Source organism: Chaetodon trifascialis, chromosome 4, assembly GCF_039877785.1.
Source record: "Chaetodon trifascialis isolate fChaTrf1 chromosome 4, fChaTrf1.hap1, whole genome shotgun sequence".
In the NCBI taxonomy this organism is placed as follows: Eukaryota; Metazoa; Chordata; class Actinopteri; order Chaetodontiformes; family Chaetodontidae; genus Chaetodon; species Chaetodon trifascialis.
In genome coordinates, this window is record NC_092059.1 from 5,536,136 (window position 1) to 5,562,911 (window position 26,776).

Consider the following 26,776-nt stretch of genomic DNA (forward strand, 5'->3'; position numbering starts at 1 on the left):
GAAACAGGGCCAACTCTGGAGGCCTGTGAGAGAAACAAATATCATGTGTATCAGGAGGAGGAGGAGGAGGAGGACAAAATGTGGTATGTGGTTTTCTCCTATCAATTCATGGATCAATCAGTAAATAAACAGATAAAATTCTTTATAAAAATTCCAAAGACACTTCGCTGTAACATTTCCTTCGAGGTAAATGGGTGTGTTTTCAGTGTCAATGTGTGTTGTTATTGCTTTTTGATGTGGATTCAGTCGCCTCCAGCAGGAACGTGTACGCTTGATGAAGCGATTTCGCGCTGTCGTGGGAACAGATGAAAAAGATACGTAAAACCTGCGCTGGATGTTTGCCTTGATCTGTCTCTGCGCTCGGTTTTCTTGTCGGGAAGCAAGAAGATCCCAAACACCTCCCTCTGTGTGTAACGTGTGAGTTCATAGGCTCCACTACTGGCTCCTACAAACATGCTGCTGACGCCACAATCAGTCAGTCAGAGGTACCTGGTCGGCCCGCACCGTCCCCTCTGGCGCGCTCCAGGAGAACAGCATGTTTGCAGATTGGCGACGGCTGCTGCTGTTGCGTGCTGAAGCCTACTGAGCATCTGTGCCTTTAAAGACTTGTAAGTGCGCCTCTATCAGAGCCCGCAGTCAACTTCCCTCAACTCCGACGCGCTTGGCGAGTAGAGTAGAGCTACCTTAACCACGAAGGCACTGGCTCACCTTCACAGCTAGACCCATGGAATAATAACTATGGAATACCACTGGATACTGCTGTCTGTCTTTTTACAGTTAACCTTCGATCCAGGTAAGACATTTGCACTTGATGCGCCAGTTTACGCACAGGCAACTTGTTGCTGTTCACTTTGGAACAAGAGAGGGGTTGGATATCTTTTAGTGATCGCAGGTATTCACTTTCTTTAAGCCCGGTAAAATAAAGATAAACCATATTTTGGTGAACTGAGTCGCTCCACTTGCTCCGCGTCGCCGTTTTGATGCATTTCTCCACACTTTTCTTTGTTCTGGGAAGTGGTGCAACGAGAGCGCAAGGCTGCGGACAAGACAACCTGAAGTCACTGAAACCTGATGAGGAAACCGGATACTTTGGCTGATGATCTGGATGCGCTGCTTCAATAATGAATGTTTTATTCAGAGAACGGGGCGCCGTTAACAAATAAGTAACCAAACAGTGACGGCAGAGGAGGATGCGGAATTCTAGGCATGCGTGCGATGCGAATAAGAGACTTTTTGGTCGTATTATGCGCGATGAAGGCCACATGCGGTTTTCCACCCCGCTGAGCCGCACGTAACCGTCATTATGGAAATAAATTGGCAAGTCCTGATTCCTTGGAAGCATGCAAACGATCTGTTTGTATACCCAGAACTGCTCCGCATCCTTAGCCTACGTGATGTCTCAGGCGTTGGATAAATATTGTCGCATGTGTGACTGTAAACTGGGCAATTTACAACATTTACCCGACAGTGTGGTTTGCTTGTTGTGCTTGAAAACACATTGCAACTATAATGACTTAACTTGATTTTTAAAGACTTCAGAGGTCAAGGTCCATAAACACCTAACTGCATGTTTACTGGTTTTTACATAAATTCTTGGGCTTGGTATTTTATTTGATTGGAGCGGTTTTTATGTCTGTTTTCGTCTCAAAGTCAACTTTTTAAAATCTTGTCAGGAATCAGATGTTGGCATTTCCCCAGAGATAGCTCGCGCACTTATGGAAAGCATTATTGGAAAGCAACACACACACACAAACCATCTTTGCCGACACAAGTGTTGCTGTTCAACTTTGCGCTCCGCCGTGCGTCAGCGAACCGCACGCGGCTCAGAGCGACACCAGGTGAACTGTTTTCTGCCCGTTTCCATCCGATCTACGGCTTGATGGTGATGGTATGACTAGAGAGCGCTCATGGGAGGCAGTTTGTCTTCACGCCATGTTGATAGCATCAGAGAATTTGAATGACTGCCACATATCCAGGCAGTGTGCACAGGCTTGTCTGTCATGTGATGCAACAAGGCACGCCATGAAGTTTGCCTTAAGCCCGTTCACGCAGGCTGCAAACCTAACTTTCGCCTTGTTTTCTCGTGCGGTGTGATTGAACATATAAATAAATATGGCATTAAATCTATTAAATAATACTTCACATGGAGAAATACTCTTCGTTTTATCTCCCCCCTGCCATGTTGAAAACCAGCTCTTTACGTTGAATTTCAGTTGGTAGCCAAATATTTACGCACAGACTCTGCAGACACAGAGGACCAACAGCGTTATTAGCAGTCTTTAAATAGACACATCTTTGCATAATGATACATTGCTGTTTGCTGTTCAGTGATTCAACGAATTTAAGCGTTTCAGATGAGTCTGTCATGCCACCACACCCTTCCCTTGCTGTGCCCTCGCAGTGCAGACTGTGAGAATGGGAGAGCAGTTGAGCCCATATGTGAAATGTGTTTGTTTATTGTATCAAATGAGGCATTGAGGGTTGGAGGGAGCATCTCTGTGAGCCAAGCTACTGCTGCAGTGTCACCAGACGAAGCTGCAGCCACAGTCTTGTAACAGAAGTCAGAGCTGGCTTCAGTAGAACAAGGAGAGGCTGAGTGCGTGGTGCACTTCGGTGGGTTTTCAGGGAACCAAACGTGTCACTCACTCCGTTTCTCCACCTGTTTTCTGTTACTGCAGCAGATTAAATCTGTGGGTCACCGCCCTCTTTAGAAAGCATCCGCTCCTCAGTACAGTCCCATCCAGCTCATGCTATGTTTGATTTTATACCATGACTGGAACATGTTACAGAAGGGATTTCATGTTTACTTTTGTGTGATATCATTTGTTTTCCTGGACTAATGCAGATTTCCATTACAAGAGGGTGATGTTTCAATCCCTGCTGTCACACCAAGCCTCTTTGCCGGCATTATGATGTTAGTCAGAATTTAAAGGCTCAGTCTGTCCTTTCACAAACAACCCAGTGCACAGGTGTAGTCATGCGCATCACTAATAATGGAGCCTTAGATAGAAAATACAAACATTACTGATGTAGGCAAACCTTTTACACAGTGGTTCTCAGAATGGGAATTTGAACCCTGAAGGAGGTCCATAGATAAATCAGAGGGGTCATAAGACTATTCAAGCTCTTTCTTTCTTTCTTTCTTTCTTTCTTTCTTTCTTTCTTTCTTTCTTTCTTTCTTTCTTTCTTTTTACTCGTAAAATACTGCATGTCTCTAAACCATCTTCAAATTCAGAAATCAGAGCATGAAAATGAACCCTTGTTGAACTTCTCTCGGTCAGTGGGCACACTGAGGCTAACCCATGCTGTAAACTGCATTCAGAAGTAGATTTTGCTTTGTTATCAGGGGTCAAGCCTTAAAGGTCAGGAACTATTACTTTAAGATAACATTCTTACTTAAATGTAGGTATTGTCAAGGGTTAATCTTTCCATCAATAGTCCTTTCAATCAATTTGGAAAAGGGAGCCAGTGCAAATCCAGTGTTTCTGAAGATCCTGTTCAATCCTGTTGTTTACTTTGGGACCATAGATTGTATCTTTAAGCTGTTGTAATTCACAGGAATCTTGTGGGGTTGTGTTGACACATCTTGACTTCACAGTGGTGAGAAAATACCTGCAACATTTTAGTCCTGTCTCATAAGTCAACTTTGAGGTCATAAAAAAAACTTGGATTTATCCCCCCCCAAAATACTGAGACTTTAAAAGATCTTCGAACTGTCAAAACTTTGAATCGCACTGTTTGAAAGCACTAATCCTATAAGTGAATGTAAATATCAGCAATGTGGTCATGGTCACGCATGATGGTTTCTTCCAAAGTGCGGTAAAAGCAGGACTACCCTGCAGCATTTAGAAAACACAAAATGGTTTATTATGACTTTGCTATGTTTGATAGGCAGCCAATTTCTCTCTCTATCCCATCACAGCCAACACCAAGCCCACTATCACCCCCACCGGCCCCCACATTGTCATCTCCCTCAACGCACCCTTTGAGCTGCGTTGTCAGGGCGTGAAGGCGATGCAGTGGCAGCGGGAGGAGCGGCCAAAGGTGCGAGGAGAGAAGAGGGTCGATGGGATGTCAATGCTGCACATCCCCAGGGCTCAGCCCGTTCACATGGGCCGCTACATCTGCCTGGAGGAGAGCTCCCAGGAGAAAGCCTCCATCTACGTCTACGTGAAAGGTGCATGGATGCGACTCTCAGTGTCTGCATTTAGTTTATATATACGTGTCTGAGATTGTGTGATGTTTGTGAGCAAGAGGCAGCAGAAACAGAAGTGAAATCTAGAGCGAGCGGACTGCAGGGTACAGCAGAGGAAATGTTTTGCCTTTTATTGTTGCAGTGACAGGGAGCACTGTGCGTGGGTGTGCTTGCAGAAAAAGGTGTTTGTAACTTTGCCCAGGACAGGTACAGTAGATACTGGAGCTATTTATTGAGTGTATGACTGACTTCTACTGTATTTTCTCCTCTGCGTGACTCCACATCCCCTTGGCCCAGCGCCATCTCTGCAGGCGTATATCATGAGTTGATCACCATCCACACATCTACATTTGAGGCAACAAGCGCTAAGTACTTTTTAAATGAGAGGCTCAGATGTATAAAAATACTCATTCTGCTGATAAACTTGTGCTTTGCTTGCTATTATTGGACAATTCAAGCTTTTACAACTGTGTCCCTGCAGGGTAGATATTGGTTTAGATAACCAAAGCTGGATAGCACAGCCACAGCCGAATCATCGGTTTGGCAGGTCGGTCTTTGTGCCTGTTAGTTCTACCAATTTGAAAAAAAAAAACAAAAACTGAAAGATCCAAAAGATTTCAATTTTGGTTGATTTGGCAACACCCATCGTTACCATGGTAACAGCAAGTGCGGTTCAATAAGCAGTCATATCAGAAATACAAGAGAAGAGCAACTGGTGTATCTGATTACAGTGAAGCAAAACAAACTCGTGTGGTTTGACTTCTTACAGCGCAGTTAAGTGCATTTTCATCCACCTGTTTTTATGCAAATCTTCACTTTGCGCTTAATAAAAACAGGAAATGGCAAAAATTTATATTGTATATAACATTGCAACAGCAGTTTTTTTGCTTGGCCGTAGCAGAAACGTTGGAGTATTGCTGAAAAGAAGATGCGATGGAAACAGGCCCCGTGGACAAATCATCACATGCAGTTCCACATGAAGCGAGCGCTGTGGAATTTTCTTGTAAACAAACACAAAGTATGTTTACATCCACTGTTACTCAGGAAAACCCATTGTGTGCTTTGCTGCCTGAAGCTCAAACAAGTCCTCGTCTCTTTGTTTTAATAATCAACCACATCCAAGAAAGAACACGTAACGCTCGATATCCTCCACCGTGTTCTTGTCTTGTAACGCAGCTCAGTGTTTAATTTGTGTTTGTAATGAGCAGTGAGGAAAATGTTGGCAGCATGTTGTCAATCTGGCGGTATAGGTTACAGTGTGTCAGTGAATAAATAGCGCAGCTTCCCAAGAACGAGAAAAATCTTGCATGTTGTCTCCACGCTGCTGGAAGAGTGAAGGGGGTTATCCCAGAAGCCCCTATAACAACACGGCCTGCATTCGAGTACCACCTGCCGTGGAAATGCAAAACAGATCAAAGGTTTAGGTACAAGTAGCTTCGGGTTTCGAGCGGAATCTATCAAAAGTGTTTGATGCAAATTGCGTCACCTGGTTGTGCCCTCTTAGCCTGAACTGGTTTAATGGCAACCGACTGGAGAATTGATGCCACCAGCTTTTGATCTTGATAAACCAACAACCAACGGTTACAAAGAAGCAAGCAATTCATAGTAAACATGCAGCAAGAAGTCAAAAACACTAAATCGTGGAGGGAAAATATGGTGAAACGTGTAGAGTGGTTATATCATGGCTGTCTCAAAGTAAAGCTTCAAAAACTCAGCATGCAGCCCCGCTTGCAGCTCTGACTCTGGCTTTGATGCGCAATTGCGTTTTTCTTGGCAGATCCTGACAATCCTTTCCGAAAATCAATGGTTTTCAACATTCTCAGTCGTGAGGGAGACGCTGCCTCCATCCCCTGCCTGGCAACTGATCCAGGTCTGGACAACCTGCGCCTGGAAACATGTTCCAGTGAAGCTCTGGCCTCTGGTCTCCAGTTTTCTGCAAGCCCGGAGCAAGGCATCATCATCCACAACACACAAAAGGCCTACGAAGGCTGCTATGTGTGCACAGGAAGACTCAGAGAACAATACGTCAGATCGCATGACTACTACCTGACGGTCAGACCAGGTAAGATGATGAAAATGCATGTGTGTGTGTGTGTGTGTGCACTGTAAAGCTCCCTGACACACACACAGGTTGAAAATTCAGTCATGTTTGTTGTGATTTCCTTTCAGTCCCTGTCGCTCCTCCTGTGATTGAGATGCAGGCACCCAAAAGACTGATTCTTATCCGGGATGAAAGTCTCTCTCTCACCTGCAACACCAGTAACGTCAACGGGGAAATCAAGCTAAAGTGGGTCGCCCCGCCTGGCTCGGTGAGACCCTTCTGCCTTTTCTTTGCTGTGTGCTGTTGGTGGCAGATTCATTTAGAAAATACTGCACGCGGAGTATCTACATGTTGGCTTGTATCAGTGGTTATCTGCTCTTAAGAAAGAGAGCGAAAGGGGTCAAAGTTCATGCTGTCTAAGCCGCAGGTGTGTGCATAGTGTGGACTAGCGTGTGCTTACATGTGTGAGCCGCGGTGTGTGTGTGTGTGTGTGTGCATGCAGGTAGCTGTGCGTCTGTGTCAGTATTTGTGTGCTTGCCGAGGATAGACACACAGACGGGGTTAATCTCTAGAGATCTCTGGGCGTTGACAGGGTGCCGTCTGGTATCCACAGCAACCAGCAAAGGTTGACAGTGCTTCACGTATTCTCACGGAGCACTTCACCCACGTGCGCAGCGCCACGTTGCATATCGCGGCGGTCCGACCCGAAGACGCCGGGAGGTACCAGTGTGAAGCGGAGAATGAGAAAGGGGTCAGCTCACAGTCAGTGTGGCTCGATGTTTATGGTGAGTTCGTAAAGAGATTTGCTGTTCGTTAAAACCGCAGTTTGCAACTCAATAAGGTGAAACATGTCAAAATTGAACCAGCCAATGAGGAGTCAGTCACTTTTGCTTTGAATTCCCTGATGTCCGGTTTCTCTCCTCACAAAATTACAAAGAGCAGCTTTAAATCACCGTATTTTCATAAAAGCTTAAACTCAAAGGAACAGTTTGACATTTTAGGAAATACACTTATTCACGTTCTTGCAGAGAGTTAGATTTGAAGATATATCTCACTCTTGTGTTTGTGCAATGAAAATGTGGCTAAAGCAGCATTTAGTTAACTTAGCTTAGCATAATGTTTAGAAATGGGTAAACAGCTGGCTTGGCTCTGTACAAAGCTAATAAAATCAAGCTACCAGCACCTCTACAGCTGACTAATTAACGTGTTATATCTTGTTTGTTTAATAAAGTCATCCAGCTAGCTGTTCCCTGCAGTTTTCTGTCTTTATGTTAAGCTAAGCTAAGCTAAGCTAAGCAACTGCTACCTGTGCCTCATGTTTAACAGCAGTGATATTGAGAGAGGTATCGATCTTCTCGTCTTATTCTCTGTCAGGATGTCAAAAAGTTTATTTCTCAAAATGTTAAACTTTTCCTCTATATACTGTATGTGTAGTGATTTACCATGTTTTGCCCCATCACTTTTGACTATGAGTGTGCCTGTAAGTGTCCGGATTAACACCACTTAAATCTTTTTGACTCCAACAAATATAAACTTCATTTTACTTCTGCAAAGCCTCTAACAATGTCTCACTTCCTTATTTTTTAGAAAAAGGATTCATCAACTTAACACCCACAAACAACAGAACCATCCAGGTGCGTTCAGGCGAGAGTTTGCCCCTAAATGTTGACATGGAGGCTTACCCGAAGCCGCACACCTTCTCCTGGAGCTTCATGGGCCAGGAGCTGAGGAACACAACCGACCATGTCATCACCACACACAGCCACGAGTACAGGTGAGACAACACACTTGCTTCAAGCGCCCCAGTTTTACCACATGGATGAAAATGTTTGTTGCATCGTTCGGTGGAATTTAACACCTTTGGTCTGACCGCAGGTCAGTGGAGGTGCTGATGCAACAGCTGTACTTGTCACAGCTCCCCGAGACCTTCAGCTGAAATTCTAAAAATGCTCAGGGGCTTATAGTGAAACAGGAACCGTCAGAATATAAATGGCTTTCGCAAGGAAAAGAAAGCATGAAATATGTGCAGTACTACCTCTGTGCTGCAGATTGAAACATTATATAATATTATCACAGGCTCCATGTTCATCGTAATTCCTTTGAGCTCACGGTTCACGGTGTTTGTTTTTAATATGGGCACAGTGACCTTTAAGCCTCTGTTGGACTCCCTTAAGCAAATGGTAAAGGAGGGAACGCAGCCTCTTCAAACTATATTCAAAATCAATAAATCCTTATCAGCGGTGGGAAAAACACGTTGCCTTGCGTAGCCTCGAGAATGACTGGAAATGCTTTGCATGTCCATGAACAGATGTGAATAAAAGACAAACGAAAGACTGATGATGATATTAAATGCAAATATCTAAAGCATGGATGGAAAATATTTTCAGTTTTTCTTAAAAAATGCCAATTTCCTCCTGAAATTTCCTCATGTTTAGGCACAGCAGCGAGCTGAGGCTGGTGCGGCTGAAAATGTCAGAGGGTGGAGTTTACACCTTTCAAGCCTCCAACGGTGACGCGTCAGTAAACCACACGTTCACCATCTTTGTGATCAGTAAGTGGGGTCATGAATTTGTTTTAAAGGTTTTTTGTACCCTTAAGCCACACAATGAAATGCTATACTCCAGCTTCCATTAACCGTCGGTATGGGACATAATGGAAAAGGCTTCATTGACCTTTCTCTTTGTGTCAAATGAGGTCTTGCTCTCCACCTCACCTCACCCTGTATCACTAAAAAAAACCTCTCTCCTGCTTGTCATTTTTCTCTCTCCTGACATATTCTGACATTAGCTTGTGTTTGTTAGGTAAACCTGAGATTGTCTCTCATGAGGGCCCAGTGGATGGACAGGTACGCTGTGTGGCGGAGGGGTTCCCTGCCCCTCGGATCACCTGGTACTACTGCGAACAGCCCTATGCCAGGTGAGCTTTTTACAGGCCCCGAAAAGCTTTTTTCTCAACCGGCTTTTTGTTAGCACTTTTTGGGTGTCACATGACCCAAAGTTCCTCCAAAGTCAGCAGAATTTTGGTTGTTTTGTTGCGTTTGGCTGGGAAATGTGACATCACACATCCCCGCACCAATCAACACACTCCCGATGACTTTTTGAGTGTTAAACTTTTCAGAAAAAATGTCCTCTTTTTGACTGATTTTTGTTGAGAAATGAATATTTAATATTATTAAGAAATATGGGAGATTTGAAACTCAAACATACAGTACATGTGGTTCTGTAGTCCAATGAGAAAACGTTTCTGCTTTCCTCATTGGTAAAAGTTTCCCTTCATATATGAAATTTAAAGAAAAAAGAATTAGCAAAGGCTGGACATGCTGGCATTGTGTAATAGCTGAACTTAAGAACTGCGGCCCAAAGTAATTACGGGGATTGGAAACTGACATTGAGCAGACTTGTTATCCGTCAAGGCAAAACAAAAGAAGAACTGCCAAGCCACAATAAAAAGCAGCTCTGTCATCTGTTATTTCATGAATAAAATGCTCCAAAGCAAGCCAGTTCAAGGAAGTTCTTCTTCCAGTTTGCTAGCAAATATCATGACTTTCGCAATGGCGGTGACGCACGTCTGTCAGGGTCTGTTTCTGTAGTACTCCGTTGGTGATCATGTAGGTTGTGGAAACTGTATTGATCTGAAGACCTTTCTCACAATTCGGCATATTTTTTGCCGTTTTATCTTGGATTTTCCTCCACGCACGCACAGCGCCACCCATTCACTGCAAGGCATCCATCCACCATTTAAGATCTGTGCTTTATTTGTAGCTTCACATTCAAACTCTTACAGGCCTCATACGAAGTGCGTCTCGAGGGTCTTAAAGGTCACATTAAAGACACGCTGGATAGAGTCAGGAACAGTGATGACGGTGGAATGACGGATTGTGGGATTTGAAGGGGCTGACTTGTGATTGGTTGACAGCGATAAGATAACTCCCATGTGACAGGGGATTGCAGCGGATTGACTTGTGATTGGCAGGGGCCCGGGACATCTGCCTGGATACGACTGGATGCGGCTCATCTCGTGTCAAACGTAAAGTGTGTGGAAGGAGGAGCACCTTGTTGCTATAGTGACACCAATCCCAAGCAGCACAGGCAATGAATCATAAGTGATTATCCAAACTTTAAGTATAATTAAATCTACTTAATGCGCATTACATGCAGGCACGCGAATGTATGTACCGAGACAGAAAGTAATGTGACCTGAGTGAGCCTTTGATCAGAGAGCATCTAGATAACAGCTGCTCTTTATGGTGCAATGCAGCGAAATATGGAGCCCAGGGCTGTTGGTTAACATTTCACCTTCATTTCACAGCCACAGAAAGAATCCCCCTCTGTTTTTGTAGCATCTTGTGAAACTAATTGCTGGCAATTTGCTGAAATATGAGGACACACATCTGTGGCCCTGCATGTTGTGTATAGTTACGGTATTCACACTCACACAAGTGTTTTCAGCACACAGGAAAGGAATGTGTGTCTTCCAGGGGAGAGATGCGTGGGTGTTCCTGACGAGGGACAATTGATGAATAGCTCTGTGAAACTGTCAGCCCTTTTCAATGGTGCGTAATCTTCTGCCTTCAGGTGCTCCCAACAGGTGAACGCCACCCAGGAGGAGCAAAATGTCATCACCGTCACACTGCTCAGCCCCATGTTTGGGAAGACGGAGGTGGAGAGTCGCGTGAACATCAGCCGGGGACGGTTCAATACTCTGGAATGTGTGGCTACGGTGGAGGGCGAGCAGGCCTACACGCTGTTTTCTATCAGCGGTGAGTTGATATCACATGTGTGCATGCTCACGTAAGTAAAGCAGGATGCAGTTTGTAGGTAAGTCCGCACACAGCTAAATAGGGGCCACGTGATATTGAAGGGGGCGCCTGTCAGTCCCATGTTTTGTTGCTGAATTGATGTAATCCCCTGCAAGTCCTCACCTTCAGATTAGAATTAGTCGCAACAGTCAACCGTACAAGAGAGGACAAACAGACATGAAAATCTTCCCTTTTGGGATGGCAAACGTTTGTCCAGCTAAGACTGGCTTCATTAAAACTTAACAAAAGAGTTTAAAAGTCTGTGACTCCCTGCACCAGGGACTGAAAAACAAAGTTATTTTAGCAGCTCTGCCCTTCCATAAACCCCACATGGAACATAATCCTCAAATCCAAATATTTACTACAAGCATGATTCTGGTGAGGATTAACCCATAAATGTGGTCTTACTACTAGTTTGGTCGTCTGTAATCTGTTAGGTAAACATTAGCAAGGAGAGATACCTCAGACATGATTGGCCATGATAAGATGTTGTCGCTTACAGATAGGAATTAGCTTTAGTCCATTGTTTACTTTATGACTCCAAATCCGCACCGCTATAACGGCCTGCCCATCTGCTCTGCAATGTCCCCAAAGTGGCGTGAGCGCAGGAACTGAACGCACAGCAAAGCCGTCCCCGCCGTGTCTGGAGACCCGAGTTTATGCAGGAGATGGGGGCTAACTGTGGCTACAGCGGGTATGTGGGCGAGCATTATGGGGGAGGAGAGTGCACGAGGCCTGGCAGGACAGGCCTTTGGGAGCGTGTGCCCAGGATTTTTGCGCTTCACAGAGTAACAGCAGACCAGGCGGAGGCGCTGAGAGTGTGGAGCGCAGTAGGAGTCCTGGCGGTGCTGGGCGTTCTGGGGCTGTGGGAGGCTTGGAGGTGTCAGTGAGCTGCAGCAGAGAACACACAGAGCTTTAGAAACCACTGACAGGTTTACAGGGGATTAGTTCCTGCAGACTCTGCATTCTCAGATTTGAAGTGGAGAGAAAGCTTCTTATCTCTAAAGAGCTTATTACACCCCACTGTACAGAGGAGCAAAACAATAAGGCATCACAAACAGACAGACACAAAGGAACATATAATTACTCACCGCCACAGCTGTAAAAGCAACAGCAGTGCAGTAAAACGCTACGCAATCAAAACAAATTTTAAGCAGTTTAAGCAACAAACTGCAGCATTTGCAAACAAAATAAAAAGCCCGACGGTACGTAGACGTGTATAATTGGATTAGTTTGCTGTGATTTCACCAAAGTGGGCTTCACTGTGACTTAGCCCTCTCTGGCTTACCTTAATGCCCCTTTGCAATGTCATTTAGAGTGTAAACATGACAAACCATTGAAAGATTGACTCTGTTGTCACTGCTCTTGAGTCTAACATGATCATATCCGTGTCCCTGCAGAGAGAACCGTTCCCCATGATCTGTTCACCCCCCTGCTAATTGGCTCCGTATCAGCAGCAGGCATCCTCTGTCTCGTCCTTATCATGCTGTTCTACAAGTACATGCAGGTAAGACAGCTCTGCTGGTTTCAGGCAGGGCACACCCTCTTTTACCAAAAGTCAAGAAAAAGAGTAGAGTGTGTTGAAACCCCACGAGGTAATTGTAATTCATGTTTTACTGTCTTTTCACCTGCATTCCTGGCAGAAACCCAAATACCAGATACAGTGGAAGGTTATTGAGGGCATCCATGGCAACAACTATGTGTACATTGACCCCACCCAGCTGCCGTACGATCACCAGTGGGAGTTTCCTCGAAACAACTTGCGTTTTGGTGAGCGGCCTACACGCCCTTGTCATAATTATCTGCCGTGTGTGCTGCATCTAGGCCTCCATGATTCCATTGTAATAGTTCTTGTTCTTCTGACACGCTGAAGTTTACATCTTGCTTTTCATGTCGTATCTGCAAATCATCGTAGGAACATGTGGAGATAAATGCATTTTTTTTGGTCAGTAATAAAGCCTAACAGTGCAGTCAGCATGACATCACCACTGCCACCCTCAGGCTACTTCATGCTGATTGACACACTCTGTTTTCTGTGTTTATGGACACAGCACTTTGGTTTCAGCCATGAGTGTGGTCATGACCGACCAACCAGTTCCACAGCTCATTAATGAAACCCCACTCCCTCACAGCAAACATAATATTGTTGACATGTTCTGGGTGTTGTTTTTAACAAACCTCCTCAAACAGGATCCTGCGTGTCCTGGTGACTGCGTACACAGCCCGGGGGCTAAGACTGCTGTTGTCCAAGAAACGCTGGCATGGGGCCAGTTTGTGGGAGGGAAACATGATGGGGAACAACAGTTTCATGTCTGTCCTCTTGTCTTCAGGCAAGACGCTGGGATCTGGTGCATTTGGAAAAGTGGTGGAAGCCACTGCATATGGACTCTCCAAAGGCGATTCAGTCATGACGGTGGCTGTGAAAATGCTGAAATGTAAGCAGTGTCAACACACATGCAAATGAAGTGGGAGGGGCACAGCACAGCTATTTTGGCAAGGTGACAAATGTGCATAGTAGCAATAATTTGCCTGCAGGTGTTCAGGCAGCTGTTACGTGGATATTATCATTTGCTGACTTGCGGAGTGATGCAAATCAACATATATGATAGGCAGTTATTTATTTTGATTGCCGTCCAGCAAACTGTTTTTTCATCCTGAAAATACCAGATCACAATATGGAATCATAGTTCAGCTTGAGCTAAACCTTATGCACATGCTGATTATGTTCCAACATTTCTTTTCCCGCAGCAAGCGCTCACTCCACCGAGAAGGAGGCGCTGATGTCAGAGCTGAAAGTCCTCAGTTACTTGGGAAACCACATGAATATTGTCAACCTGCTGGGAGCCTGCACCGTTGGAGGTGTGTTGTCGTGCATTATTATTCTGAGACTGTGGAGTGGAACTGGAAGCATCGGAGATTGTTGACAAAATTCAAGGAGATTAACTTTGCTGCTGTCACTGGAGTGCTTTATTTTACCAAAATACTCAGCTTTCAACAAAAGCTGCATGCATTTGGAAAGATCATTATCATGAGCCATGTGTCTTTTGTTTTCAGGCCCTACGCTGGTGATCACAGAGTACTGCTGCTTCGGAGACCTCCTTAACTTTCTACGCAGAAAGAGGGAATCCTTCATTTGCTATAAGCTCGAGGAAGACTGCTACTACCGCAACGTCATGCCACAAAGAGACGCAGCTGGGTCAGGGTCTTTTTTGTGTTAAGAGTGGTTTATTGTGTGTAAGAGAAAAGAGAGTACTAGTATTTACTATCCAGAACGTGCGTAGGAGGAGGGTATTTGGACAGCAGCGTGCCTATGTGTGGCTGTGCTCAGCTGAGACCAGACTGCTCCTTTCCTCTTCACAGTGACAGCTTGAACGGCTACATGACCATGAGGCCTTCTGCTGCTGGCAACCTGCCGCCCGGCTCATCCTCTGAGAAGAGGCGCTCACTACGCAAAGGCGAGCAAGCCAGCCATTCATCAAAATCCTCAGCCTTAAAATATCCAGAAATTCAGTAAAACTCAGAAGCAGAATAACATCCGTCCCGTTTGTCCTCTCAGGTGGCTCCTACGTCGAAGCAGATGCCGAGAGTGAGATGTTTGACGAGGACGGTCTGTCTCTAGACACCGAAGACCTTCTCAGCTTCTCCTATCAAGTGGCCAAAGGCATGGAGTTCTTAGTCTCCAAAAATGTGAGCATGAACGACGGCCACCATACTTGCTTTTTTGGTGAAACTGATGTGAACTTCTGCAAATGACAAATACATGCCACGGATCATGTTGTCACAGCTAGTTAAAGGATCTAAAACGCATGTTGGAGCATGCTGTTGAAAAATTCATTGGTTGTGGAGGCAAGACACCGTAGCCAGTGAGCTCAAGTATCAGTGTCAGCGGTTGAGTGTTACAGATTCAAATGTGGACATTCAGGACCAAACTGCATCAGAAAAAGCACTCATTCACGTCCAATGTTATATTATTGGTTGGTCATTTGGTGCATTTGTTTTTCAGTGTATCCACAGAGACCTGGCTGCCAGAAATATCCTACTGACTCAAGGAAGAGTGGCAAAGATCTGCGATTTTGGCCTGGCTCGAGACATCACCACAGACTCCAACTATGTAGTCAAAGGCAATGTGAGTGTGCACCGAAGATATGACACTGTCTTAATTCAACTGTCGTTCGGTTTCACGGTTGGGAACTGTCTAATCAGTTTGCATAATAATAAATTATTTTGTCGGTGTGGCAATATTTAGTCCATCACATCTCCGCATGCATCCGCAGAGCTAAGCTGTATGCAAACTGACCCTTAGGGTCTATTCTAATTCACTAGAAAGCAATTTTAGCTGTACGTGTAAGATAAGCCCTAATATGTTAAATGTTTTGCAACACACATTCAAGACCAAACAGCAAATCAGTTGTCTTTGACATAATAGTTCTTCAAAATATTTAGCTAACGTCTGCTTGAGCCTCGGTTTGACAAGCCGTCTGTAAGTTCAAACTTAGCCTACTTTCAGCGTAAATGTTTGCAGTGAAGATTTTGCCTCACAGCTTTTCCTTATGTAGCTTAACTTGGCACTAAATGTTTGCTAATGTGAAAAGTAAAGAGTAAATGAATAAGGACTGGGGGCTGCACGGTGGCGCAGCAGGTAGTGCGCGTGCCTCACAGCAAGAAGGTTGCCGGTTCGATCCCCGGGTCAGGCGGGGCCTTTCTGTGTGAAGTTTGCATGTTCTTCCCGTGCATGCGTGGGTTCTCTCCGGGTGCTCCGGCTTCCTCCCACAGACCAAAAACATGCTCATTAGGTTAATTGATGACTCTAAATTGTCCGTAGGTGTGAGTGTGAGTGTGAATGTTTGTTTGTCATTACATGTGGCCCTGCAATCGGCTGGCGACCGGTTCAGGGTGTACCCCGCCTCTCGCCCATTGTAACTGGGATAGGCTCCAGCCCCCCGCAACCCCGAAAGGGATAGGCGGTATAGATAATGGATGGAATAAGGACTGCCCTATGGCTCATGCACTGCCTTGACACTTGAATGAAGTGTTGTTAATAACATTGTCAACTGTAGCAAAATAACACAATATACCTTGAATTAGCAAAACTTTATTTCAGCAATGTGAGACTAGATTAGCATAATCCCATATTTTCCTCTCACTCAAAACTTTATTCAGACATTTAAAAAAAGTCATAGCTCATCACCGGAGGCCTCCTGAAACTGACATTATTGGCAGTGATTTTGCAGTTTAGATGCTGTTCTTGACTCCCTCTTCGGTTATATTGTTGAGTTCTTTTGAGTGGACACATGTTTCCTCGCGTTGCATTTACACAGGACTTCACACGCTACAGATTTTCCGAAAAGCTGATGCAATCCAATCCAGAGGTGTGAAAGCTTTCCGTCCCTGCAGCTAAAAGCAGAAAACGCCTCGTGGGCATGTGATGCTCTTGCACTTTCATTAGGATTCAGAGGTCTTATGTTTTAACTCCAGTGTTGCACCCATATGCAAGAAAACTTACTTTTGTGTGAATAGTATAGATCACCTTGAACCTTATTTGGTTTAAGATCCCTTTTAGCTTATTTAGTTTTTTCTTCGTTTCTGCAGTGACCTCAGTTCTACTGTGCTGCCTCAGCTCACTGCAATTATACCTCATTTAAATCATTTCCCTCAAGAAACAACATACTACACATTAAATCAGTTGTTGTGGCTTGTGGCAAGCATATATTTAGTAAATTGCCATTTGCAAATCTTTTGAGGTGTATGATGCATTTTCCCTAAACTGTCGGGTTTGGGGGTCACAGATGGAATGAGTTCTGTGTGTTCTTAGATCCTCGGGCGAATAATGATTGCCTCTCTGGCATTTGACACAGTCTGTTCTGTCAGTCAGAGGCTTCTTTGATCCCAAACACAGTAAATGATAGTAATGATCATAATAAAAGCATCACCGGGGAAAGGTGTTAATTTTTGAACCACTTCAGCTTGCCATTAACTCGGGGAGTGCTCTTCCCTCAGGCTCGTCTGCCAGTCAAATGGATGTCTCCAGAAAGCATCTTCGAGTGCGTGTACACATTTGAGAGTGACGTGTGGTCCTACGGCATCTTGCTTTGGGAGATCTTCTCACTGGGTATGTCTGTCCGTCCTTGTGTGTGCGTTTGTCTGGCTATCTGTGTGTTTTCAGAGGTGCAAAATGTAACTGACTCTCCCCTCTGAATGTAGGAAACAGTCCTTATCCTGGAATGCCTGTGGACGCCAAGTTCTACAAGTTGATTAAAGAGGGATACAGAATGGATGCTCCGGAGTTTGCACCCAGTGAAATGTGAGTTGTCGCTGAAATTGTATATGAGTGTGTGAGAAAGGTGTTGAAGTGAAGGATCGCAGGAGAGATGGTGCGAACGGATAGCCGGTGAGACCGTGATGAATGCTATGTGGGGAATTTTAATAGCAGCTCACTCTCATATTGTTGCATTTGGCTTTCAACATGCGTTGCTAAAACTGATATGTTAAAACTTTTAGGTGGAACTGAGAACAGAAAATAAAGCATGCACACACAAAAGAAAGGGGATGTGATAACTGCAGACAAATAGAAGTGTTTGTGTGTTCATCCGCTGCTGTGCAGGTATCATATTATGAGGTCCTGTTGGGATCCTGACCCCTTCAACAGACCCCCATTCAGGAAGGTCGTGGAAAGGATTGAACAACAGCTGTCAGATGCAACTAAGCATGTAAGTAGCACCGTTTTGATGTCATTTACGTTCACGAAACAAGGTTCAGAAATCCATTCCTTAAAAACAATGATCCAAGAGCCGCTCAGTGGGATTTCGACTTTGTGAAGTAGAAGCAACTCCAGGGTGCTAAAAGGGGAAAAGCTGATGTGACAGGTTCATGTGACACCTTTAACCCAATTTGATAGCCTGCACAAAAGCAGAAAATGTATGCTAATGCTAACCGCTAAACCAGGACTACTGGACACCAGGAATATTTCACGCTTTATTCTTGGTCTCTTTATGTTTTTCTCATAGAAATTTTTACAGCTAACATGTAAAACTGCCACATAACTTCTCGTGGGAAAACAGTTCTTGTGCAGGTGAACTCCCAACTCTCACCCCACCCCCCCCACCCCCATAGTTTGATGACTTTCCTGTTAAAATCCAACAGCTCTGGCTGTTCGGCATAAACTTCAGAAGGAAAGGCGGACATTTTGTGACTGCACATGTGCTTTCTTGGTGGGAGTAGGATGAAACAAAATTGATACTACTCTCATGTTAAACAAAAATTTGAAGCTACAGCCAGGAGACTAAAAAAACATCTGCCTTCGCTCGCCTCCAAAGGTCGTAAATTACCATGTTATATCTTGTTTGTTTAATCCACGCAAACTTGAACTGAATAGATGACAAGCTGTGGTTTTACTGGGGATTATGTGCTGGATTTTTCTGCACCACAACTTGTGTTCTTTTGCTTTGGTTTATGTAGGCGATTGATTAAACAGACAAGATGGAACGTGTTAGAGTGAACTTTAGACGAGCCCGTTGGAGAATTATTTTTCATTGCTACTCTAGCGTGACTCTCAGACTGAAACATGTCAACTGTTATAAATTGATCGCCGTGACTTTTCGCTGCAGGTTGACTTTTGTGCATAATAGCTACATTTAGCCCCAAACATGCTAAACTCACAATGGTGATCAGCATAAACATTATACAAAACATCAGCATGTTAATATTGTTAGCTTGCTGTCAGCTGAAAGTACAGCCTCCCAGAGCTGCTTTCAGTCTTGTTTTGCTTTGGACAGACATGCTAGTTGTTTCCATCTGATTCCAATCTTTATGCTAAGCTAAGATAACTGTCTCCCGGCTCCGTCGTCATAATTAAAGGTGATATATGACAGTGGTCCTCTGAGCTCCTCTAACTCTCAGTAAGAAAAAATGTCAAACTATTTCTTGTAGTTTATTTGCATGATGACACAAATAAAACACCAAGTTGCAAAAATTCCCACTCAGATATTTGAAATTGCAGAACTGGAGCAACATAAAATATCAGCCGTCACAAACTGTGCTGCCTCTCCCCTCTCTCTCTCTATCAGATTTATCTGAACTTTAGCTCCAGGCTTCCTGTGACGTCCAGAGCCAGGGAGGAGCCCGGTGCTCAGAGAGATGCTTGTCACCATCTCAACTCAGCCGGCAGCAACAGCCCTCCGACCCAGCCCTTACTGGTCCAGCATGAGGTCTTCCTGGAGGGGCAAACCCTCAGAGCCCAACGGGTGTAAGGACCCATTCAACCTGTCCAGCTGCCTCATAAAGTGCCTTTAATGATCCGCCACAAGCCAACCAACCACTACACCCGCCCACCGCCCTGGTACCAACGACATTTGTTGTAACGTGTTGCAGAGGAATGGTAATTGCCATCTATTACCAGAATGACCAACAAAAAACAAATGGCTTTAATTGTTGGTGTCACAATTATTGCCTGCTGATTACAGGGAGGACAGTCGGACTAATGCTCCCCTGCTCATAGCAAAGAACTGTTCAGGCACTGGGGAGGGTGGAGGGACATAAACCATTGCTCTAAAACTGTCATTAAGTACATTATTTTGCTGTCATTTTTTCTTTCTTTTATTTTGTTGAGTTACATTTTTCCTACACATTTCATAAAGGTTGTTCTGTTTTTGTTTGTTTTTTTTTAGCACTCCGTTTTACATTTGGTGTTTTGTTATTCTTTGTTGCTGTTCTGTCACGGATATTTATGCAGCATTTTTTTTTTTGGTTGGCTGTTGCAATTTGTCGGAGGCATAAAAAAAAATGCACTCGAGGCACTTGAACTTCACACCGTCACACACACCACATAATGCAGCTTTTGTTACTTTTTACTCTTTTATTGTCAGTATTATTTCCACCTGTTCAGACCTGTGTTAATGAAGGAGGTATTTTTCGGGGGCCAATTTAAATTGAAATATCAAGACACTGGTATATAAGCTATTAGACAGCATGGTCGGCCATGCTTCGAGTCCATAAGTGCTTCAAGTCGATTAGGAGGTACATTTCTGCTTTTTTTTTTTTTTTTTTTGTACATCGGATCCATTAGCACATAACATGGATCAGCCCATGGTTACACACACAGTTGTCTTCAGAGATATGGTGTAGACACGGTACGCTAGCTTTTCATTTATGCGCTTGTTGACTGTATATGTGTACATATCTGTAGGTAATGATATTAGTCATTGCTAAACAATGACATGGGAAGCGTCACAGTTAAACATCAGACAAAGGAGACACTCTGAGAAGCCTGTAACTCTTAGCGTTCGGCCGAGCTTTGTTACATAAGCATGTAATGCAGGTGTATAGTTTCACTTTTTGACAGCTGGACTGCTGGAGAGTTCTCTTGTAAAGGTGTAAATAACTGTTCAGGTGGATCTTGTTGCTCTCCTGCCACATCCGGTGTATGATCCTTGTTTACAAGCTTGAGACAGGTACTGCCATTTCAGAGATGTGTTTTCTCCGCTTCTCACCTTCGTCCCCTCCGTGAAGGAGCAGGAAACGGGAACCTTTCTGTTTTGGCCGACAGGCACTTAGCGTGCTTCCGCCCGTGCTTTTGTACAGTATGCATCATGGATGGAGTCAGGGCGATGTTCCTGTGAAATGCCATTATGTGCACTGCGGTGTTCCCTGAGGTGACAAGCCTGGAAAACGGAGGGTCTTCAAGATCGAACGACGGGCCGACACTGGGTAGAGAGCTCAGTCTCAGCATGTGGGTCATCTCATTGTTCTCCGACCAGTAGCTGGTTTCCTTGCAGTCCTTCTCTTCTTTGTATCCAGCTGTTTCCTCCATCACAAGTGGGACTTTCAGCACCTCTCAGCCAGTAGTCTGTATCACTCCAGACCATTACGACTCCCCTCTTCCCACAGGTGGATGTTGCTGTGAAAAGCACCAGGAAAGTGTCCTGTTTGTGTGTATGAATATATGTGTGCGTGTGTGTGTGTGCGTGGTTGTGTGAGCATGCACGTCTCCTCGTCTTTGTGTGCATGTCTGTGTGAATTAAAAGAATTACTGTCAAGAGGTGCCACTACTAAAGATTCATCAAGTCGTTCAGGCTACTAAAACCCCACAGTCTTACTGCTCTGTCTTTTTGTAAATATGAATGTGCGTATATTGTAAAGTAATGTTCATGCTTTCAAAGATGTTTATGTAAATGAAGATGTGGTACATCGATGCAGAATTTTATTATGCTGTATTTTCTTACATGTGCACAGATTTCCAAATGTAGATTCAACTGGAAAAGCTGCTTGTGTCTCGGTCACCATTGTAACTTAAACAGAAGAGATTCACTTTGGCTAATGTTTTCATTTTGGCTAATTCGTCATTTCAGTCAGTTATGCCCGTCGGTGGCTTGGTGACTGCCTCGGCTAAACAGGCTCCTAATGGTCATATCTGATCATCAATTTTCATGGCAATATCAATAAAAAAATATCCTACTGGATTTTACAACCAGGAAGGAGATGTTGCAGAGATGTTGCTCCCCTTACATCTAAGAGTTTCCCCTGCTTTTTACTACCTATTTATTAAATCTGAGGCTTTAGTGCTACTGTGTAAATCTGATGTGTTGCTGATACATGTTTCAATGTAAATAAAATTGTGTACACTGAGTTCCCACTGAGGCTTTTTTGGTCCCTTTTCACAGAAACGCACCGGGCTCAACCCACTGCTATCCTGTGCAGCTCTGCTAACTGTAAATCTCTTAGATGATGCTTTGAAACGCATAGACATATTTTCATGGCTGACATATGACAGTCATTATACTTTCCCAAATGCAGAGCCAGCTGTGTGTGAGTGTGTGTGAAAGAGAGAGAGTGAGGGAGAGCGCTCAGAGCAGGTTGGTCCAGATTGCCACAAGTGATTCAGATCCCTTTGCTGCGAATTGGAGGTTGACTGGATCCCAGTTTGGCCAAATGCAAAAAGCAAAGCACAGTAACGGCGACACACCAGCTGATTCATTTTATTTATTTATTTATTTTAGCCATCCTTCCCGCTCTCCTCTAAATCACTTGGCTCCAGCCCAGAAAGGGACATCTGGTCGTGCGGGGAAAGCCACGAGGAGGAGGACAGCGCTCGGAGCGTGGGCAGAGTCCATTGTTTCGGGATCTGACTGATACGAGACAAGCAGGAAATCCCACCATTGAGAAGAAAGGCTGCAACCAAATGTTTGCTCGTCAGACTTGAGGAAGTTTTAAACAACAAAAAGAAAAAGAAAAAAAAAAGAGAGGGAAAGGCTGAGACAGATGAGGCCATAACTGCCCACACATATAAACGGTTACTTGTTGCAACATTGCAATCAATTATACATTTATGTATCGATCGGGTCTGCTTATCGCTTTGCCTTCGGGATCAGCTGGATGGCTGTGACAAACAACTGCATGCTGTTTTCCTAAGGAGCAGCTGTTTTCACTTACAGCTGTTCTTTTCGTCCTCATGCAACAGTTGGTTGTGTGTAAAATAAGATGCTTTTGACCGCTGATTAAACCACATCGAACACAAAAACTTGTCAGCGCTTTCCCTGTCGAAGCAGCCGTACGAGAGCATTATTGATATGGATGCGGCAGTTTGTTTGTTTTTTTGATCACACAGTGAAGCCATCATTCACCTCCTCACATTCATCTCTTCTCCTTTGTTTCTCAGAAAGATGCAAAACTGGGACATGTTCTGGCACCAAGGGTAGACTCGTCTCTACTCTGTTAAATCACTTAAAAAAAAAGAAAGAAAAATAAGCAAAAACATGTGTGTAACCCTCTTTGCTGTGCAGTTGCTCAACTAGCTGCGGTTCCCTGCTGTGGTTGTAAATTTGATAAGCATGTCACTCTCCTTCCGACACTGTTTGTGGTAAATCCGTCAGTTTAATATGGAACACCTCCCGTATGTTTCTGAGCTTAAGGTAAAAGGAAACAGAGGCTGCTGCACTGTGGCAGTGCAAAGATTGAAGGCCGTTTCCCTGGACATCAACACAACTGTCTCTGCTTTATGGGTGTCTGTCATTTCTAAAGAAAATTGCAGCTAATACACAAAATTGCCTTCAGTTTTCGTGCAGTGTCCTAATCATGCTTTTTCTTTTTTTAGAGAAAAGACTCATTTAGCAGTTTACCTCCAGGGCCTCTAGTAGTTAAATGTTTTTCTTCAGCATCATGTGATGCTTCATGCCTTACCATGTGATGCTTGAGCTCCATCTTATTACTACGTGGACAAGATAACATCAAGTCTTCGGTTTGAAAAAAGGCTTTTCTTGGTATACCAGCACACATTCCCATTCCCGCTTGCCTCCCACGGCTTTGCTGAGCTGAATACCGGCATTGTCACAAGCTCTGTCCTACACTGACCAACAAACTGTAACTTACGGTTTGTCTGTTGCAGATATTTCAAAACAACAAACCAACACAAAGTCTCAGTTAGTTTTATTGTGAACTTTCAGCAGTTAACCGATGTGCTGGGTGAAACAGAAAGCCAACATTGGTGCCACATATGGGTTATTTTTCGGGTCACCGCCACTTCCCATATTTGCTCAAGCTGCTCAGGAAACATGCCCACCCCCCACCCCCCTGTGCACCCTGACCGGGCCGAGGAGGGGTGCTGCTGCCGCCTGTCAGCCAGAGGCAGCGAGATACTCAGACCGCAGAGGGAACAGGCAGAGATGGCTGGGTTAGGATGGGTAGGGTTGGTGTGTGTGTGTGTATGTGTGTGTGCGTGTACGTGGAGGGGGTTGTTGAGGGGCAACATTTTATCTAAGGTACACTGCACTTCCTCATGTGTTCAGAGTGAACCTTCTGTTCCCAGCGCTGGTGTCAGGTCAGTCTCAGGCTGCGCTCAGTCCCAGGACGGCGGCTCTCAGGACTCCAGCAGATGGCTGCCAGGACAGGCTGCAAAACTGAAAACACTGACTCGATGGACAACTTTTTCATACTTTGTTTGACTTCCAACACTTTACAGTGTTTTCTCATCGCATATAAAACAACACAGATAATGTTTTGTTTGGTTAAATTGGTTGGATTCACAAAACTCATATCACTCTCATGTCTGTTGGGTAAACAGCTTAGCTTAGCATAAGCATGTAGCATGTAAGCAGGCTAACATTTTCAAGCACTCAACACAATTTTTGGAGCATTTATGCAGTCATAGACCAAAGTATGGGGTCATGAATGTCTGCAGCATAACTCATGATCCAACATTTATTACCACATTTCAGTCAAAACTGAAAACAGACACCTCATTGGGGTCAAGAAGTTTTACTCGCACCACAATAATACATTTTACCTTTCATACTACTTTCATTTCTACGCACACACATTATAGATGCACACATCAAAATATACGTATATTTATTGTATTACTATTTATATGCCACTAAACCATCATACTATATCCAGTACACAGTATCTATGTGCATTACCTGTCCACATCCTGTCCTTACCTGTCCATAACTGGTTCACATTACTTCACAAATGGTCTACATGACAGTCTCCATTTTATCAGTAGTCTACCACAGCTCTCTATTTTCCTCTATCTATCCTCTCTGTTTGCACTGTGAGACAGAGCCTGAGCAGTTTTATCACTTCACTGTAATCATGCATATTACAAATAAAGGACTTGAAAGTCATTTTCCTCCTCCGGGCACCACAGCTGTAAACAGTTGTTGAGATGTTTCAGTCTGGACCAGAGCGGTGGACAGACAAACACTGTTATCCACAGAGCCCTGCCCGAAGCGTGACCCAACATAACCGGAAAATTAAAGAAATTAAAATTTCTGTGAAAATTTTATTCATCTCAAAGGCTATTTTGCAATGTTCGACCAACCTCATGAGGAATTGAAGCTGCTCGATCCAGGCACAGTGAAGTGGGAGAGCCATGTCAGTGTGCTATGACTGTGACTACACATGTTAACAGTTGAGGAAATCATTAATCTGACCCGCCAAGCTCGATGCCACCTTGTTCGTGTCAGCACACAACAAGGCACCATGGCAACCTCGCCGTGGTTTTTAATTGGCCCGTATTTCTGGTTGTGAGCCAGTTGTTCGAGATAAAGGATTAAAGGATAACTTGTAACAGCTGTCATTAACTCTATGATTCAACACTGTGATGCTTGTTTCTGACAGTTCTCACGCTCAAGCCATGTCACAGAAAGAGCCGACTCCTACGTTCAGTCTTTACGATGTGAACAGACCTCACGCTGTCATCCCGTTTAATTAGGTCAGTTTGGAGCTATTGTCTTTGTGTTAAACTCTTCTTCACGAGCTGAAGTTTAGAATGACACAAAATAAGCGATGGTCTCGTCTCGTTCTTCATCGACACAAAACTTTCAGCTGCTCTCACAGCATCGGCTTCACGTGTGAAATGTTCTTCCGAGCCTTTTTGTGAGCCGGAACATTCCACCGGGCAAGAGGATATCTCCTGTCCAGCCATCAAATATTTAACTGCTGCTGCAAGGCTGACAAAAGCAAGGTATTGAGTTCATTTTAATCTCCAGTTTCCTTGGATCTGGTGCATAGATCGTGACGTTTGCCCGGTGTTTACTCTGCCAAGCATGCCACTCATTCCATTTCAAACTATTGTTGACTCCACAGTTACGTCTGATCTTCACTAGGGAGACATTGTGCATCCTCTGCAATTGGACCCAGCTGATCACAGCACATTGGGATTTATCACTAATCATTCTGTGTGTTGGAAAATTGGATAGCCTCACTTATTGCTGGAGGGAATAGACGTTTCATGTCGTTCATCTATAAAGCTCGGCTGTCACATCTTCTCATCTCCTGTCATTCTAATTGTGCAATTATGATACATGATCCAGTGATTACCTAACCTTGGATATCCTTTATCTCACCCGTGTAGGGTTGGATTTTATACAGTGCACCTTCCAAATGCAATGAGCTGCAAACAGCTCCGAGGTCTGACTCAGTCTTCTTCTTCTCTTTGGATTTTAAAGCTATATTACAAAAGCTTTACCGGACTTTGTATTAGTTTAACTGTTATATTTTTTCCTTTCTACTGGGTGTCTGAAAGGTAAAGGCTGTCTGTAAGTAATTTCTTCGTTCTAAGACCTCATCTCTGGTTAAATAGTGGATCTATACAAAATAACTGGGTCGCTGTGTGAAAAGGTAATAATTTGCTGATCCTTTCTGACACACACTCAATTGGAAATAGTACAAAGACCACATATTTAATGTTTGACCTCATCATTTTCATTGAATTTTGAAAGTAGTGGAACGCTCCAAAAACACCTGCTTCCACGAGTAAACATGTTCATTGGTGACAGGTGATACTGTAGTATCGTGATTTGGTATGAAAGGGGCATCCTGGAATCAGGGTTGTACGATACAAAAACATGTTTTATTTTTGAGAGCTGTAAACCATATGCACACATGTACATGCATACAGAATACTGCCATATGTTGGAGCTCAGGTGATGAGTGCATTGGATTGTGGGATTTCAAACGAACTGTTTAGTCTCTCAACCCCCTCACATATGGTCTAAATGAGAGAGAGAATCTGGTAGAGCATGCATGAGTAGAGGCAGGAAATTAGGGTGTAAAGGCCCTTAGTCAGATCATACACATGAGCAGCTCCCTGCTTCAAACCACACTCCATAATGAACTTACAAAACTGTTTTGTGAAATGATTGTTTCTAGTGACGCTCATTTTCCTCTTTTCTATATACTGTTTGTATTTTGTCAACAAGGCTCAAGCAAAGAGCTTCAGCTGTGTTTTATCAACTTAAAGGGTTGG

At 44.1% G+C, this 26,776-nt stretch overlaps 1 protein-coding gene across 3 annotated transcripts; it reads left to right on the plus strand.

Annotated features, from left to right (window-relative positions):
- Nucleotides 1-451: 451 nt before the first annotated feature.
- On the plus strand, nucleotides 452-21,660 carry kita (KIT proto-oncogene, receptor tyrosine kinase a). Of its 3 annotated transcripts, none has more exons than XM_070960985.1 (21): nucleotides 452-793; nucleotides 3,923-4,177; nucleotides 5,973-6,257; nucleotides 6,365-6,504; nucleotides 6,829-7,021; nucleotides 7,824-8,010; nucleotides 8,672-8,787; nucleotides 9,038-9,152; nucleotides 10,811-10,995; nucleotides 12,435-12,541; nucleotides 12,678-12,804; nucleotides 13,365-13,469; nucleotides 13,783-13,893; nucleotides 14,089-14,230; nucleotides 14,395-14,489; nucleotides 14,591-14,721; nucleotides 15,038-15,160; nucleotides 17,032-17,143; nucleotides 17,236-17,335; nucleotides 17,636-17,741; nucleotides 19,098-21,660. In XM_070960985.1, exons 1-21 carry the CDS (start codon nucleotides 739-741, stop codon nucleotides 19,278-19,280), a joined length of 2,973 nt encoding a protein of 990 aa, XP_070817086.1. In that variant the 5' UTR covers nucleotides 452-738; the 3' UTR covers nucleotides 19,281-21,660. The 3 variants fall into 3 exon arrangements, with proteins under 3 accessions (XP_070817086.1, XP_070817087.1, XP_070817088.1); XM_070960986.1 differs by having other exon boundaries at nucleotides 474-793; nucleotides 6,850-7,021; XM_070960987.1 differs by lacking the exons at nucleotides 17,636-17,741; nucleotides 19,098-21,660 and having other exon boundaries at nucleotides 474-793; nucleotides 17,236-17,339.
- The last annotated feature ends 5,116 nt before the right edge of the window (nucleotides 21,661-26,776 follow it).

Bases quoted from the DNA above. Each gene is read 5' to 3' on its own strand.
- kita (XM_070960985.1), top strand. From the start codon at position 739: ATGGAATACCACTGGATACTGCTGTCTGTCTTTTTACAGTTAACCTTC. The intron at 12,542-12,677 runs GTAAGACAGCTC...CATTCCTGGCAG, and splicing joins TGTTCTACAAGTACATGCAG to AAACCCAAATACCAGATACA. The intron at 17,336-17,635 runs GTGAGTTGTCGC...GCTGCTGTGCAG, and splicing joins GAGTTTGCACCCAGTGAAAT to GTATCATATTATGAGGTCCT.